Source organism: Eschrichtius robustus, chromosome 16 (assembly GCF_028021215.1).
Source record: "Eschrichtius robustus isolate mEscRob2 chromosome 16, mEscRob2.pri, whole genome shotgun sequence".
NCBI classification, from domain to species: Eukaryota; Metazoa; Chordata; class Mammalia; order Artiodactyla; family Eschrichtiidae; genus Eschrichtius; species Eschrichtius robustus.
The window spans coordinates 52,161,235-52,175,154 of NC_090839.1; the positions used below are offsets into that span (position 1 = coordinate 52,161,235).

Sequence of the window (13,920 nt, forward strand, 5' to 3'; positions counted from 1 at the left end):
TGAAACTCCTTCCGGGGGAGGCAGGGGTCCCCGGTCCAGGGAGGGACGCCGGGCGTGCTGAGTGGTTGAGGCACAGATGACCATGGCTCCTGGTGGGCTGGCAGCCCGTTGTCACGGCGTCTTGCGTTGGGAGTGTCTCCCCTGCTCAGAAAACGTGAACTTCCTGCAATGTCCAGCAGCAGGCACTGGAGAAGGTAGTATTAAGTGGAATCAAAGGAACATTAAACAAAGCAGGAACGATTTACAATAAATTATGTTAATGCTGTTGGAGCCTCCGCCTCTGCCAGGCCCTGGTGGTGGCTGGGGTGCGGGCGCCACATCTGCCACCGCAGTTCCCTGACGCTGCAGCTGGGGAGGCTGCCCCACCATCCTCACACCTGGAGGGGCGTCCCTTGGGAGGGGCTGCTCGAATACGGGCAGTTGACAACTTAACCCATTTAACCAGAAAGATAAACAATGTACCGGTACCCGGTGTGAAGAGGGGGCAGGAATCAGAGGACCTCCCTCCTAGCTGGGTCCCCTGCGTCCTGCTGACTGCTGACCACTGACCACCTTGGTTGACACCTGCATTTGGTTCTATCCAACAGAGGACAGGTGCAAAGTCAGGGCCACCGCAGTGCACAGGGCAGCCCTGGCTCCCAGGAGCCCTTCACAGGCTGTCCCCCGTGTCACCTGCCCAGACCAGGGCTGGGCTCACCCATCCTTCAGACGTCACGCTCCCCCCCTCAACTCTGTCCCCCCGGGTCACCTGTCAGTTCGAGGGTCTCCGTCCTGCTGGGTCTGAGCTCCGGTGACAGCACATGGGGTGGGAGGGGTGAGGGTCAGGGAAGAGGCAGGCATGCAGACCAGCCAGTGGAAGGCCTTGTCTGCCTCTCAGGGACAGCCGGACCCTCCCGGGTAGTCACCGATGGCTAGGGCCAGGTAGACAGGGAGGCCAGCTGAGGAGGAGCTTGGGGTCTGTTGGGCCAGCAGATTTGACCTTCCAGGGGCCTTCCTCTGCTAAAGTCCCAAACCTCGGAAGGGACCCCGTGAGTGAATCTGCCTGCAGGCAGTGGGCGGGTGGAGCTGGGGGGCTGTGGAGAAAACAGGGTTTGGGGGGAGAAGATGGGCTGACATCTGCATCCGGCCTCCCGCTTTCCCACGGCCCCTTCAAGGTCCTCTGGAAGCACCCAGGCTGGCTCAACCCCCCCCCATTTCCTCCCCCTAGGTCAGCCCTCGTCCCTCCCCCCTCAGGAGCGGTCTTGTTGGGGGGCACTCAGCAGCTCAGGCTGGAGGGGCTGTACCCACTCCACCGCACCCTGAGGGGGCTGCACCCCCAGATTCAAGGCTGAGACACCCCCCTCGGAGGAGTTCCTGGAGGCTGCCCTGACTTACTGGGGCGGAGGCTGAATTCCCATGTGTGCACCCCTGCCTGACCAGCCGTGAGGCCTCGGCCCTGGCACCATGATGTTGCAAGGTGGCCCTCCAGGGTCCTCGATGCCTGAGGACCCTGGGGAACAGGCGGGCACCCCAAAGGGTGCCAGCTCTGGTCCCCTCGGGCCCATCTCCATCCCGGGGCAGCCCCGCGAGGACTGCCCAACTCCCCCCGCTACCCCCGTCTCAGGGTCAATAAAAACGGCCATGGCCACGGTCACAGGTGTTCATCCAGTGCTGCGCCTTCCCTGTCCCACTCCCAGCTCGTCAGGATGTTGTTCCCACGCCACACGGTTACCAGACTGGGTGGGGTTCTCAGGATATTCTGAGTGGGGCGGCCACCACCTCAGTCAACTTCGGGAACATTTTCATCACCCCAAAAGGACACTCTGCTACATTCCCCTCCCTCCACCCCATGGCAATCTGTGGATTTCCCAGGTCTGGACATTCCACGTTTGTGGAATCCCGCACCGCGTGACCTTGTGTCTGGCTGCTGACACTCGGTATCATGGTTTCAAGACTCGTCTGTGTCTGTGCTTCACTCCTCTTCATCGCTGAGTCGGACTCCACTACACGCACCGACCACGTGCAGTTCATCCGAGGGTCTGTCAACATTGGGTAGCTTCACCTTTTGGCTGCAGTGAATCCTGCTGCTGTGAACTCTCGTATGAAGTGTCTGGATGTAGTTCTTCACTTTTCTTGGTCACATACCTGGGAGTGGAATTGCTGGTGGCTTGGTAACTCTGTGTTTAACCATTGACAGGAACTACCAGTTCAGTAACACTTTTCACCTGATGCATGTCTTTTTTCCCAGAGGAGGCAACTTAAGGCTCAGAGAAGTCAAGACACTTGCCCAAGGCCACACAGCCAGTTTGTGGCAGAGCTGGGATTCGAACCCAGGCCCTGTGGTTGCAGAGCCCGAGAAAGGCCCTGAGCCTCCCTGTAATAAGACTGAAGGATTCTGCACTCAGTACTGTTAAGGCTTAGGCATTTCATATTGAAACTTTCAAAAATTGTTGCTGTGGTACTTCCCTGGTGGCGCAGTGGTTAAGAATCCACCTGACAATGCAGGGGACACGGGTTCAATCCCTGGTCCGGGAAGATCCAATGTGCTGCGGAGCAACAAAGCCCGTGCGCCACAACTACTGAGCCTGCGCTCTAGAGCCCACGAGCCACAACTACTGAGCCCACATGCCCCAACTACTGAAGCCTGCGCACCACAATGAAGAGTAGCCCCCATTCGCCACAACTAGAGAAAGCCCGTGCACAGCAACGAAGACACAACGCAGCCAAAAACAAATAAATAAATAAATAATTTTTTAAAAAAGTTGTTTCCAAAAAAAAATTGTTGCTGAGTTAAGATTTCAGGCAATATCTGAGGTCCTCGGAGAAAGGGCGGCCCCCTTTGTGAGCTGGGGGCTGGGTGCCTACCACCCGGCAGTCTCCAGGCCCCTGCCCACCATGGGGGGGGGTCACCCCTCCCAGCACAACTTGGGTGGGGGGGCTGTAGTTCAAGGCAAGCACAAGCCCCTGCAGCTGTCCAGTCAGCACACATTCATTTAGCACCTACTGTATGTCAGGCACTGAGCAAAGGAGACTCACTGCTCCCACCCTCGAGGGTCTCGTGTCCAAAGCCCCATGGAGTCGTGCAGCTGGAGAATGAAGGTCTAGAAGCTTCCATGCTCCAGGGTGACCTACCACGCTTTCTCCTGCTTTTGGAGTCTGGGAGCTCAAAGGCCACACTCCGCAGTCCCCCTTCCCTCCCACGCTGATGCTAGGGAACCTGAACTGGCTGGCGGGGGGGTGGTGGGGGGTGGGGGGGTGGGGACCGAGCCCTCTGAGCCTCTCTAGGGAGAGGCAGGCGAGCAAGGGCCAGCCTGCAGGGTGCTGGCCACGCAGGCACACATACTCGGGGTGCCCCCGGCCCCAGTTTAACACCCCCTCCCCGGGCACCTGCTATTTCACCCCAGAGCCCTGCAGCGGGCACCTGGCTCAGGTGGGACCCAGCCCCCTCCCTCCCTCCCTCCTAGCCCTTCATAGACCTGTCATGCTATCCCAAGTAGGGGCACTAGATAAGATATAAAGCACCCAGTTAAATTTGAATTTCAGATATAAACAAATGTTTTAAGTATAAATATATCCCAACTATTGCATGGGATATACCTATACTAAACGTTATTCATGTTTGTCTGAAATTCAAAGTTAACTGGGCAAACTGTATTTTTATCTGCTAACTGGAGGCTTCTGTGAGTAGAGTGGACTGTGCCAATTCTGCAGCCAGAGACCAGAGGGAGGCCTGAGGGCTGGGACACCTTCTCCTTGTCCCTGGTCCAGTACTGCCCTGTGGGGACCCAGGAGGCAGAGGAGCCAGGGCCACGGGGAGGTGGGGTGGGGGCAGTGCAGTGGCTTGTCTGGGAGACTGGCAGGGGCAGAGCGGGCTGATTCTGCAGGAACATCTTGAAAAATGGACAGGACACTAAAATGCAAAGGAAACCACTGTGCATTACAACAAATGGCATCATCTGGACACCTGTGTCAGCTGGTGCTGTGAGTTTCAAGTAAGAATTTAGAAAAGCCTCACCTTTAGCGCCTGCTTCGTCTTGGGGGCAGGGGTACCATGTAGAGCGTGTCACCCCTTGAGCTGGGGTGACAGCCGAGGATGCTCGGGCCCAGGCAGGCATGGATCTGGAGTAAGGCGCTTGTCACTGGAGGCGTCCCAGCTGGGCAGGGGTCCAGGCTTGTGCTGGCCCTGCTGCCTGCCCTGAAGGCCACTCCCTGCAGAGCCTGGCCTCTAGCCCCACGCACGCTGAGGGAAGCACCTCTGGGCCCAGTTTCCAGGCAGCGGGGAGCTGGGCCCTGCTCCTTGGTGACGGTGGCAGGTCCAAGAGGTGTAAGGTGGGCTCAGAAGGGCCGGGGTGGGGGGGGTGACTGAGGTGGATTGGCCACCTGCAGAAGCCCCAGGCCCCCGCCTTTGAGGTGTGAACCCCCAGCAGTGGCTGGGGGGGATCTGGGCTCAGCCTCCACTCCTCTGGACACGCTCACCTGCTGGGTAACCGGCACTTCACCTCTGTCAGCCTTCGCTCAGGTCACAGCTCCTGCCACTCATGCACCCGCTCAGTGTTTCCTGGCCACCCCCCAACCTCCGGGACGGGCACTTGCCAGGCATCGCAGGCACATTAAACATGGCACCGTGGCCGCCCTCGGGAGCCCCAGTCTGGCCTGAACACCGCAAGGTGAGTGCTGTGGGGGAGGTATGTGGGGTCGGAGAGGCCCTGGAGCGGGCACCGCTGGCAGGAGGGCACTGGCTAAGCATGGGCCAGGCAGGAGCATCCCAGCAGTGGGCACTGCAGGGCCAGGGCTGGGGCCTGGAGGGGACTTTGGCTGGTGGGTCTGTGGTCCAAAGGCACAGTGGGGCAGGACAGGCTGGAAGTGGGACGGAAGTGGGTCATGCCAACTTGAGGAGGCTTGACCCAGTGGGGGCTTCTGGATGGAAGGGGGTGTGTGGAGGGGAGGGGATGTTTGGAGAGGGTAGGAGGAGGCCACCTGAAAGGCAGGAGAAGGGACCAATGTGATGTGAGGGGTCTTGTGGGCTCCAGCCAGCCTGAGGGTGGATGGGGTGCCTGGACACAGAGCAGAGTGGCTGGGTGGGGGTGGTGAGCTTGGGCAGGCACCCACAGGTCCTGATGGAGGTGACCATGCTACCCACTGCCCCATGGCCCAGCCTGCCAAGGTGGAGGGCCCCCAAGGTAGCCTGAACCCCCCCCATTGCAGCCATGTGCCCCCAGGGTACGAGTGCTCTCCTGGGGAGGTGTCTAGTTTCTACCTCCCGCTGACTGAACCAATGGGCCATTTGCCCTCCGCCCCCATCTTTGTCAAGAAAAAGCTTTGCCCTTAAAAAAAAAAAAAAAAAAAAAAAGAGGAAATAGCAAAAAGCAGAACCAAATCTTCCAGAGGCCAGGAGGATTAAAAAAAAAATCTGAACACTCTGTTCAGTTTAATTAAATACTTTTAATGCCAATTTCCAAATTGTCCTGTGCTTGATCTCTCCAACATTCCTTTCTAGCGATGTGAATGTATTACTGCTTCATTGTTTCTAATGCTATTTTCTCATCTCATACCAATCCATGAGCTGTTCCTCATTTCCCGTCTGCAGGGTGAGGCTGTCCCCCGCGCGGTGCAGTCTCCCTCTGGCTGAAGAGCTCAGGCCTGAGACGCATCGCCCTCAGCCTCATGGCTGAGCCTGCCACGCGGGCTGGGTGCCATCAGATGCCACACACACAGAGTCAGTGAGTATCAGCCCAGGGGACTCAACGCCTTCAAGAACAAGGTTCTCAGATGTGCTGGATGGAGCCGGAGGTGGTAGGAGGTGGTCTCCTTCCAAGACCTTCAGGTGGACAATGCCCTTCCAGTGTCTGTGCAGCCTCACCGGTCTATAAATGGGCCATGGGACACGTGAAGGCTACAGGCTTTGTCAGCTTAGAGACGCTGTCTTTAAAAAATAACACCTATTTGGGGCTTCCCTAGTGGCGCAGTGGTTGAGAATCTGCCTGCCAATGCAGGGTACATGGGTTCGAGCCCTGGTCTGGGAGGATCCCACATGTCGCGGAGCAACTAGGCCCGTGAGCCACAATTACTGAGCCTGCGCGTCTGGAGCCTGTGCTCCGCAACAAGAGAGGCCGCGATAACGAGAGGCCCGTGCACCGCGATGAAGAGTGGCCCCCACTTGCCACAACTAGAGAAAGCCCTCGCACAGAAACGAAGACCCAACACAGCCATATATTAAAAAAAAAAAAAAAAAAAAAAAAGCTAAAACTTAAAAAAAAAAAAAAAAACACCTATTTAAAAAATCCACGCCCTGTCCCTCCCGCAGATGTCCAAAGGACAGAGTGAGCAGAGCAGGGTGACAGTCTGTCACATTTAGAATTCCCTGCACCATGGGGCCCCGTGGGAACCCCTGCCCTGCCCTCCCCGCCCTCACCACCCCCCTTCATGGTGGGGCCCCTGCAGGGCACCTCAGGCTATCTCTGGTTCTTCCTGCTCCTCAGCTCTCTCTTGCCTGCCACAGGGCCTTTGCACAGTCTGCTCTTGCTGCTGGGAAGAACCCCCTGCTTCTCTTCCAGCTGCTTTCTTGTCCTCAAATAGTCTTGTCCTCAAATAGATCCTCTGCCCCCCATCTCAGCTCTGAATGGCACTTAACACAGCTTTTAACTATTTTCTTCCTCTATCCACAAATTTGTTTGTGGCTGCCTCCCAGCTGGAATGAAGCCCCAAGGGACAAGGACAGGGCCTGTACTGGCCACCGCCACTGCCTCCCCAGTTCCACACAGGGTCTGGCACACTGTCGACCTCCCACTAATTTTTGTCCAGCAAATCACTAACAGTTCCCCAGCTAGAACCAATCTTGAGCTTCACCCTAATGTTTAATGAGATGGGCATTGTGAAAAGGATCAGGAGGTCCAGGTGACCCCTGCCCAGGATCCTGCTGAGGATTTCATGTCTACCCACCCTTGCAAGCTTCCCTGCAGGGCTCCATCCTAGGCCCAGGGCTCTCCCAGTCCCTCTCTTAGGTGGCTGGAGCACTAATTGCTCTTTGAGGGCCTTAATTACTGGTCATGGCCCTCCATCGCTAAGTAGTAGCATTAAGATAGAGTAAATGTTTTCCTTTTCTTGAAAAGTTCACATATACAAGAGGAGGTGCTGTTGAGCAGTGATGGGCCAGTGCAGGACACCGCCTGGGTCTTGCATGGGAGCTGCCATGGTCCTGCCTTCCTGTCTTCCTCACCCGAGGGCCCAGCGGTGGAGGAGGGCACAGGGCCTCCTGGGGCCTTCCCTTCTCCCCGAACAGCATGTCCACCCCATTCTGGATGCACTCTTTGCAGCGCCACCGCGCAGGTGGTGAAGCCCGGGCTGGCAGTGACCTTGCCAGAGCCTCTCCAGGTCTGGGGGGTCCCCACGTGGGCCCTCCCACCCACCCATCCACCCGAGCAACTGGTGAGGCCTGACGCCCCAGGAGCCGGCCTGTGTGGACCAGCCGCCCCGCTCTTTATCCAGCGCTGAGAGTAGGCTTGGAAGGAGTGAGGTCACACCCGGAGCCAGCAGACTTGTGGTCGTGGGGAAGTGGAAAGCCCGGCAGATCCTCAGGGGCCAAGGGGCCGGGAGGGACCCCAGAGCACAGGAGGAGGTGCTCTGTCCCTCGTCTCAGTGTGAGAGTGGGGGGCTGCGGGAGGGTCTGGCCCCTTCCCCAGGGTCCCACAGGTCTCGGTCGGTCCAGGAGGGGGCTGGGCGAGGGACAAGTTCAAGGAAGCTGCCGTAGGTGCGCTTGTGTGCGCGCGCGCGTGTTGGGGGGATGCGGATGCACGAGCACCCAGAATCCCACCCACGGATACAGCAGCACATCACACGCGCGGTCACACCCAGGACACCCATGCGGAGGGGGAGGGCCACGCCGCCCGCGGTCAAGGCCTCAGCGCGCCGCCCAAGCCCGCCAGCCTCGCCCCCTCGCCGACCCCCGCCCGCGGCGCGGAGGGGCAGGGGGTGAGCCCTGCGGCGGGGAGGGGGAGGGCCGGCCTCGGCGTCTCCGGCCGCCCCCGCAGTTGGGGGCGGGGAAGACGCTGGCGCCACTCCCCCGCCCCCGCCAAGCTTCTCCGTCAGCGCCCCCTGGCGCCCCGCGGGCTAGGAGTGGGAGGGTGGGGGCGCGGTTGGGGGCTCGGACGGGCCCAGCTCCGCCCTCCCGGGTGGGGGGCGGGGCGCTCTCCGCGACGGGGGAGGGGCGGCTCGCGCGCGCGCCTCTGGGCGGAGCGGCCCCTCCCCGAGCCCCCAGCCCGGCCCCGCCCCCCGCGCCGGCCCGGCCCCGCCCCGCCCCCGCCCAGCCCGCAGCTCACTCTGAAGTTTCCTGCGCCGAGTGCGGACAGGCGTCGGGATCGTTCACCGCCCCGCCGCCCGGTTCGCGCCCCCCGCGCCCCGCGCCGGTCCGCCCCGCGGACCCCTCTGCGCCGGGCCGCCGCCGCCGTCGCTGCCGGGCCAGCCGGAGCGGGAGCCGGAGCGGGAGCCGGCGGGCCGGGGGCGCGGGCCGGGGGCGCGGGCTGGGGGCTGCGGCGCTCCAGCCGGGGCCGAGCGCCGTGCCGGGTCCGCGGTGACCGCGCCGCCCGGGCGATGCCCGCGGGGACGCCGCCGGCCGCCGGAGCGAGGTGAGACGCGGCGAGGACGCGCGCCCCACTGCGCGCCGGGACCCTCTTCAACTTGAGGCAGCCGGCGAGGGAGCCCCTGGGGCGCCTGCCCCCGCCCCGGCGGTGGGGGAGGGGCCGCCCAGCCCTCGCCGGAGGGAGGGGACGGGCGGGGGCGGGGGGCGCATTTGTCTCTAATGAGAAAAGACAAAGACATCCCGGCGGCCGTGGCTGTTTCCGCGGACCCGCTCCACCCGAGGCGGGCGAGGGTGTTGTTCTCGGGACCCGGTTACCGGCTGTCCCCCGCAGGTGCCACCCGCCGCTACCATGACAGAGAGCGTGCAGGCGGCCGACGAGGTCCGAGTGCCCCTGGGCGCGCCAGCCCCGGGCCCTGCGGCGGGGGCGTCCCCGGCGAGCCCTGGGGCCCCGGGGCCAGAGGCGGAGCGGGGGTCGAGGCCCGGTGCGTCGCCCCCCCAGAGCCCGGCGGCCGAGCGCGGCGCGGAGCTGGGCGCCGACGAGGAGCAGCCCGTCCCGTACCCGGCACTGGCGGCCACCGTCTTTTTCTGCCTCGGGCAGACCACGCGGCCGCGCAGCTGGTGTCTCCGGCTGGTCTGTAACCCATATCCTTCCCGGGCCGCCAGGGGTGCGGGGATCCGGGACATGGGGGTCCGGGGCACGGGACCTGCTCCGCGTGTGCCTCCCACGCTCGGGCTCTTTGGTCTCAGCGCGGGCTGGGCGCGCGGGGGACGCAAGGCAGGGGCGCGAGAGCAGCGCTCCTCCGAGAGAGGCGGCCCCGGGCCGCGCTTTGCGGGGCGGCGGGGGTGACTCTCTTGATACGAATGGGGTGTTGCCGCTTCACAGCCAGCTCGGGACGGAGAGGGTGGAAGAGAAGAGGCGAGGCCACCGCGGGCTTGGAGTGGAGCGGGGTCGGCAGGGAGGGGTGGGCGGAACTCCGTGCGCCCCCATGGGTGCCCGTCAGGAAGGGAATTCTCCCGTCTGGGTTTGCACAACGCTGGCCTGAGGCAGGATCCTAGCGAGGAGGAGGAGGCCGGCGGGACCTCAGTAAGAGAGCAAAGTTTTCACCCTGTTCCTTGCGCTTTGAAGAGTCTGGGAGACCCTAGGGGGCCGGGAAGCGGTGCGCTCTCGCTGGTCCTTTTTCGTGGAGAGAGGCAGTGACGTTGGTTGTGAACTCTCCTTTTCAGGCTGAACTCGATGTTGGGGTTGATTTAAGTCATGCGCAGCTGGGGGGTGGGGGGCAGGGAGGCAGTTGGCACCGCACTCGGGCACACTGGTGTCGCTTCTCCCAGTGCTTCCCTAGCCGGAGAGGAAGGGGCTCCCCCTTTTTGCTGTTGGTGAGATGGACACAGACTTTCACAGAAGGTTCCAGATCAGAGCTTGGTCGGGTAGGGGGCATTTCTGGGACGCAGGTAGCAGTCTGGTGGTCCCCAGCAGGTGGCCTTTGGGGACTGTCAGCAGGCCCTGTGTCCCAGCTGGTTCTCCCACTGGCCTGTGGAGCTTGTTGCCAGGTGGCTGGGCTGTGGGCGCCAGGCATTCCCTACCCCCGGCCTGTAGGAATTGGGTGACAGCACGGTGGGGGTGCTGAGGAGAGGAGGCTGACAGGGGCGAGACCTTGCACGTGAACTTCCCTTGTCTGGTGTGGAGGAGACAGGCGGAATGAGCGATGCGTGTATATATTTTTCCTATTGTGTGTGTCTAACTGTACAAACATCACACCGAAGAGGAATTTGTATCAGGAAAGTAATAAACCGCGTTTTTTTTTCTTTTCTGAAATTCAAACGTGGGCTGAGTCAGGTTAGCCCCCTGGTTGTGAAGGGGGTCGTTGTGGCCTGGGTAGAGGGTGATGGCCCGGGCGCCGCCACAGTGTGGCAGCAGGCTCCGCTGCCTGCCTTTGTCCCGCAGCCCCTTGGTGGGCTTGGCAGCCCCCCCTCCTCCGGAGCAGCTGCCAGGCTGAGCTTGCAGGGTGGCTGTAGGCCAGTCTTCCCTCTAGAACCCTGGCCATTTCCAGGCCACCTCATTTTGGCGGGAAGGTGGCCTGGCTGGGTGAGGTGGTAGGGGATGGGGTGGGTGACCTAAGGTCCTGGGACTGGAGGCTGCCCTCCGTGCGTGTCTGTCTTTTCCAAGCACACGCAGAGAACAGATAAGGAAGGATCCCAGCGGGCCTGCACTTTCTCTTTCCTGACAGCCCCTGGTCTGGTTGCTCTGTCCCCTCTCGGCCCAGGGAGTCTTCCAGCCTGACCCTGTGTTCTGGATGTTCCTGGCGGGCTACGTCCTGAAGGCCGTCTAACAAGGTTGTTTGTGTTACTTAGTGCAGGGGAGGTGGGGGGATGCCACACGCATGTGGGGTGAGGCCCAGGGGGGTGGGGGATGGGACTGGCTGGGCCACCTCCCAGTGTCCCTGTCCCTGGGCTCCTCATGACTCCAGGAACAAGAAGGTGCTTCGAGCAGCAGGAGGAGAGCTCTCAGCCAGGGGAGAGCATCCCTTCTGACTGGCAGGGGTGTGGAGGAGCTCAGGTCCCAGGATCATTTTACTCTGGCCTGGCCGTGGAAATGCTGCATCTGTTGAGTGGGGTGGGCTTGTCAGGCCCCCAGCGTGTGGGGACGGCTGGTGACCCGCAGCAGATGCCAGGCCCTGGTGCTGGGGTGCCTTGGCCGCAGGGAGAGCCTAAAATAAGCCAGCACGCCTGGACAGGTGGGGACTGGCCCCCTCGGGGAAGCCCGTGGGCCTCAGCAAGGCTTTCCAGAGTGCTTCAGATTCCTGGGAGTCGGGAGTGGCGGCCTTGTGAGAGGCAGGAGCTTGGAGGGCGGCCTGTGGTTTTCTAGGGACTGCGTGTTGTCTGTCCTGGGGCCGAGGGTGCGCCTTGGCCTTGGTCTCCCGCCCTGCAGGTGGATGTCATGTTGGCGGCGCCCACCATCCTTCCCTGGAGCCTTTCCTGCTGCGGAGGGTAAACTCGGAGAGGGAAATGGGATAATTGGGTTTGCTCTGGGAACCCACACTCCGTAAAGCAGCTCCTTGCTCCCTGGACGCTGGCAGAGTCCCAGCTGGTCCGCCGAGCCCAGCCCTGAACAGGGATGAGATAGGCAGTTGGAACACAGGAAGAGGCCTTACTTAAGTCTTGGACTTTACGGAACCCCGGCGTGGACGCCCCCCACACAAATAAACACGTGTTCTGTCATTGCCTTAAGGGATACCCGATCCACAGCAAAGGAGCTTCCAAGGACAGCACCTATCAATAATAATTTAGTTTGCTTTTTGAAAACATAATTGTGCTAGAACTTTTGGGGCGAGTGCTGTTTCTCCTACACAGGTTTATTTATAGAGGAAGGTGGGTGGGATCTATGTGTTGTAGCCCAAGAGGCTGGGTTGTGTTCTGCCCGGGCTCCCCCGGGGTTCCTGACTTGGCGCTGCCTGTGATGCAGCTGCCACGTCCCAGCACCCAGGCCAGGAGGGGCCTCCCAGTGGTGCTGGCTGGGAAGGGGGCCCTGCCGCGGTTACCACGTGAGCCACAGAGGCTGGCTGTGGCCCCGTTGGGGTGCGTAGGGAGGCACTTTGGGGCTCGGGGATGGTGGACGCTTCCAGGAGGTGTGTCCCAGGGAATGGGCACCGAATGCCCTGAGCATAGGGTTCAGAGAAGACAAAGGACATGACAAGGTCACACGGCTGCTGGAGGACAGAGCTGGGTGAGCCCGGCCTGGCAGGGAGGTGAGGCTGATGCATCCAGGTCCTTGAAGGCATTTTGTAAAAATCAATGCCCCAAACTGTCATGCCGCTCGCTCTGTGGTTGCTGCCTGCACCTGGGCTCCTGGCGGGCATGGGCGCCTCAGCGAGGACACACAGGGCATTGATGCGGAAAAGGGTGGGCCACCATCTGCCCTCACCTGCCCCCCACAGCCCCCTCTGGCCCCACAGACTGGACATGAGCAGACAGTCTTGTGTCCTTCTCAGCCTCCTGACCCTGTGGCCGTGACCCCTGAGCACTGTGTGGGCACAGGCCCGGGGGCACTCCCTCCTCTGAGCCCACACCCCCTGCCCCCCAGTACCTGTTCCTGGGCCCCTCATCTTGACGCTAGTGTGTGTTTGTTTCTCTGGACCTGGAGTTCCTGGGCCGCGGTGCTAGACTGGGAGCCTCGCGGCCCTAGGCTGGCCAGGCTCATGTGTCTGAAGGGGCTCTGGGCTCCCCGGGGCTCTGGGGCGGATGAGGCCGCCCCGACTTCCTCTGACTGGAAAGGAAAGGAGTTGCAGTACGTGTGTCTGTGTGTCCGTGTGTCTCTGGATCTGCCCCGCACCCCACGCTCCGAGGGCCTATGTCATGCCCTGGGGTGGGGAGGGGAGTGGAAGTAAAGACACCCCAGCAGTGGAGATAGGAGTCTATGGTAGGGAAGCTTCCTGGGGAGGGGCATTTTCCTGACAACTGGGGAGGGCAACAGTGGAGTGGCGGATCTCTGAGCACCTGCAGGAGGTGGGGTGGGGGGAGCCCCATCCCTGGGGTGGCTGCTTCTGTGGTCCCTGGACATGGGCCTGAGCTCCCATTGGACCCTGAGTTTAGAGCAGGGCTGTGATGTGTCATCCTCTTGGCTTATGTGTTCAGGAGGGCTTCCTGGAGGAGGTGAGGCTGGGTTGGGCTGTTTGGGTGGATATGAGAAGGAACAGGAAGGCCTTGGGGCAGGGGGTTGTAGAAGGGGGAATTCGTGTGAGCTGGGAATTGTCTGCCCAGGAGGGCGCTGGCTGTGTCCGTGTCACGTTCAGTGTCATTAGACTGCCCAGGAAGCGTCCTGGCTGAGCCCCCTGCACCTCCTCCCCAGCAGCCTGGACTTCTAGCCATTCCCCACCCAGGCACCCACAGAGCCCTGATCTGGGCAGACAGTTGGTGTCCCTCCAGCTTACTGGTGGCCTGATTAGTAGGCAGAGGCCAGTGAGTGCTGATTAAGTGCCCTGTGTGTGTGGCATGGTGAGGCTGAGTGTGGCCCCCGCCCCCACATCTGCTGCCCAGCTGGACCCTGGGAATGTTGTGGGGGTGGGGAGAGCGGTGCAGAGCGGGGTGGGGGCTCCTGCAAACACTTGCTATGGGGTGGCCTCGCTATACAAGCCTCTCCTGTCCTGAGATCTATGCTGGGCCCACCAGGTTCTCCCAGCAGGCCCACGCTGGGACTTGGCCAGCTTCCACCGTGTGCCCGGCGAGGCTATCCTGATTGTGGTGGGGGTACTTGGGTGGGTGGGTTGGGTGGGCCAGATGGAGGCTGTTGGGGGCTGGGAGTCAGGGAGACGCTGCTTGATGGACACAGGGATCTGTGGAGAGAGGAGAGCTGGAGGCGGGTGGACGTGGAA

At 61.6% G+C, this 13,920-nt stretch overlaps 1 protein-coding gene across 1 annotated transcript in view; it reads left to right on the forward strand.

Moving 5' to 3' along the window:
* The first annotated feature begins 8,903 nt into the window (after positions 1-8,903).
* The window catches only part of CACNA1H (calcium voltage-gated channel subunit alpha1 H), a 62,479-nt gene continuing 57,462 nt past the window's right edge, over positions 8,904-13,920 (forward strand). The window contains exon 1 of the mRNA XM_068525201.1: positions 8,904-9,196. Within this exon, the coding sequence (XP_068381302.1) occupies positions 8,904-9,196 (293 nt within the window). The remainder of the gene's footprint in view (positions 9,197-13,920) is intronic.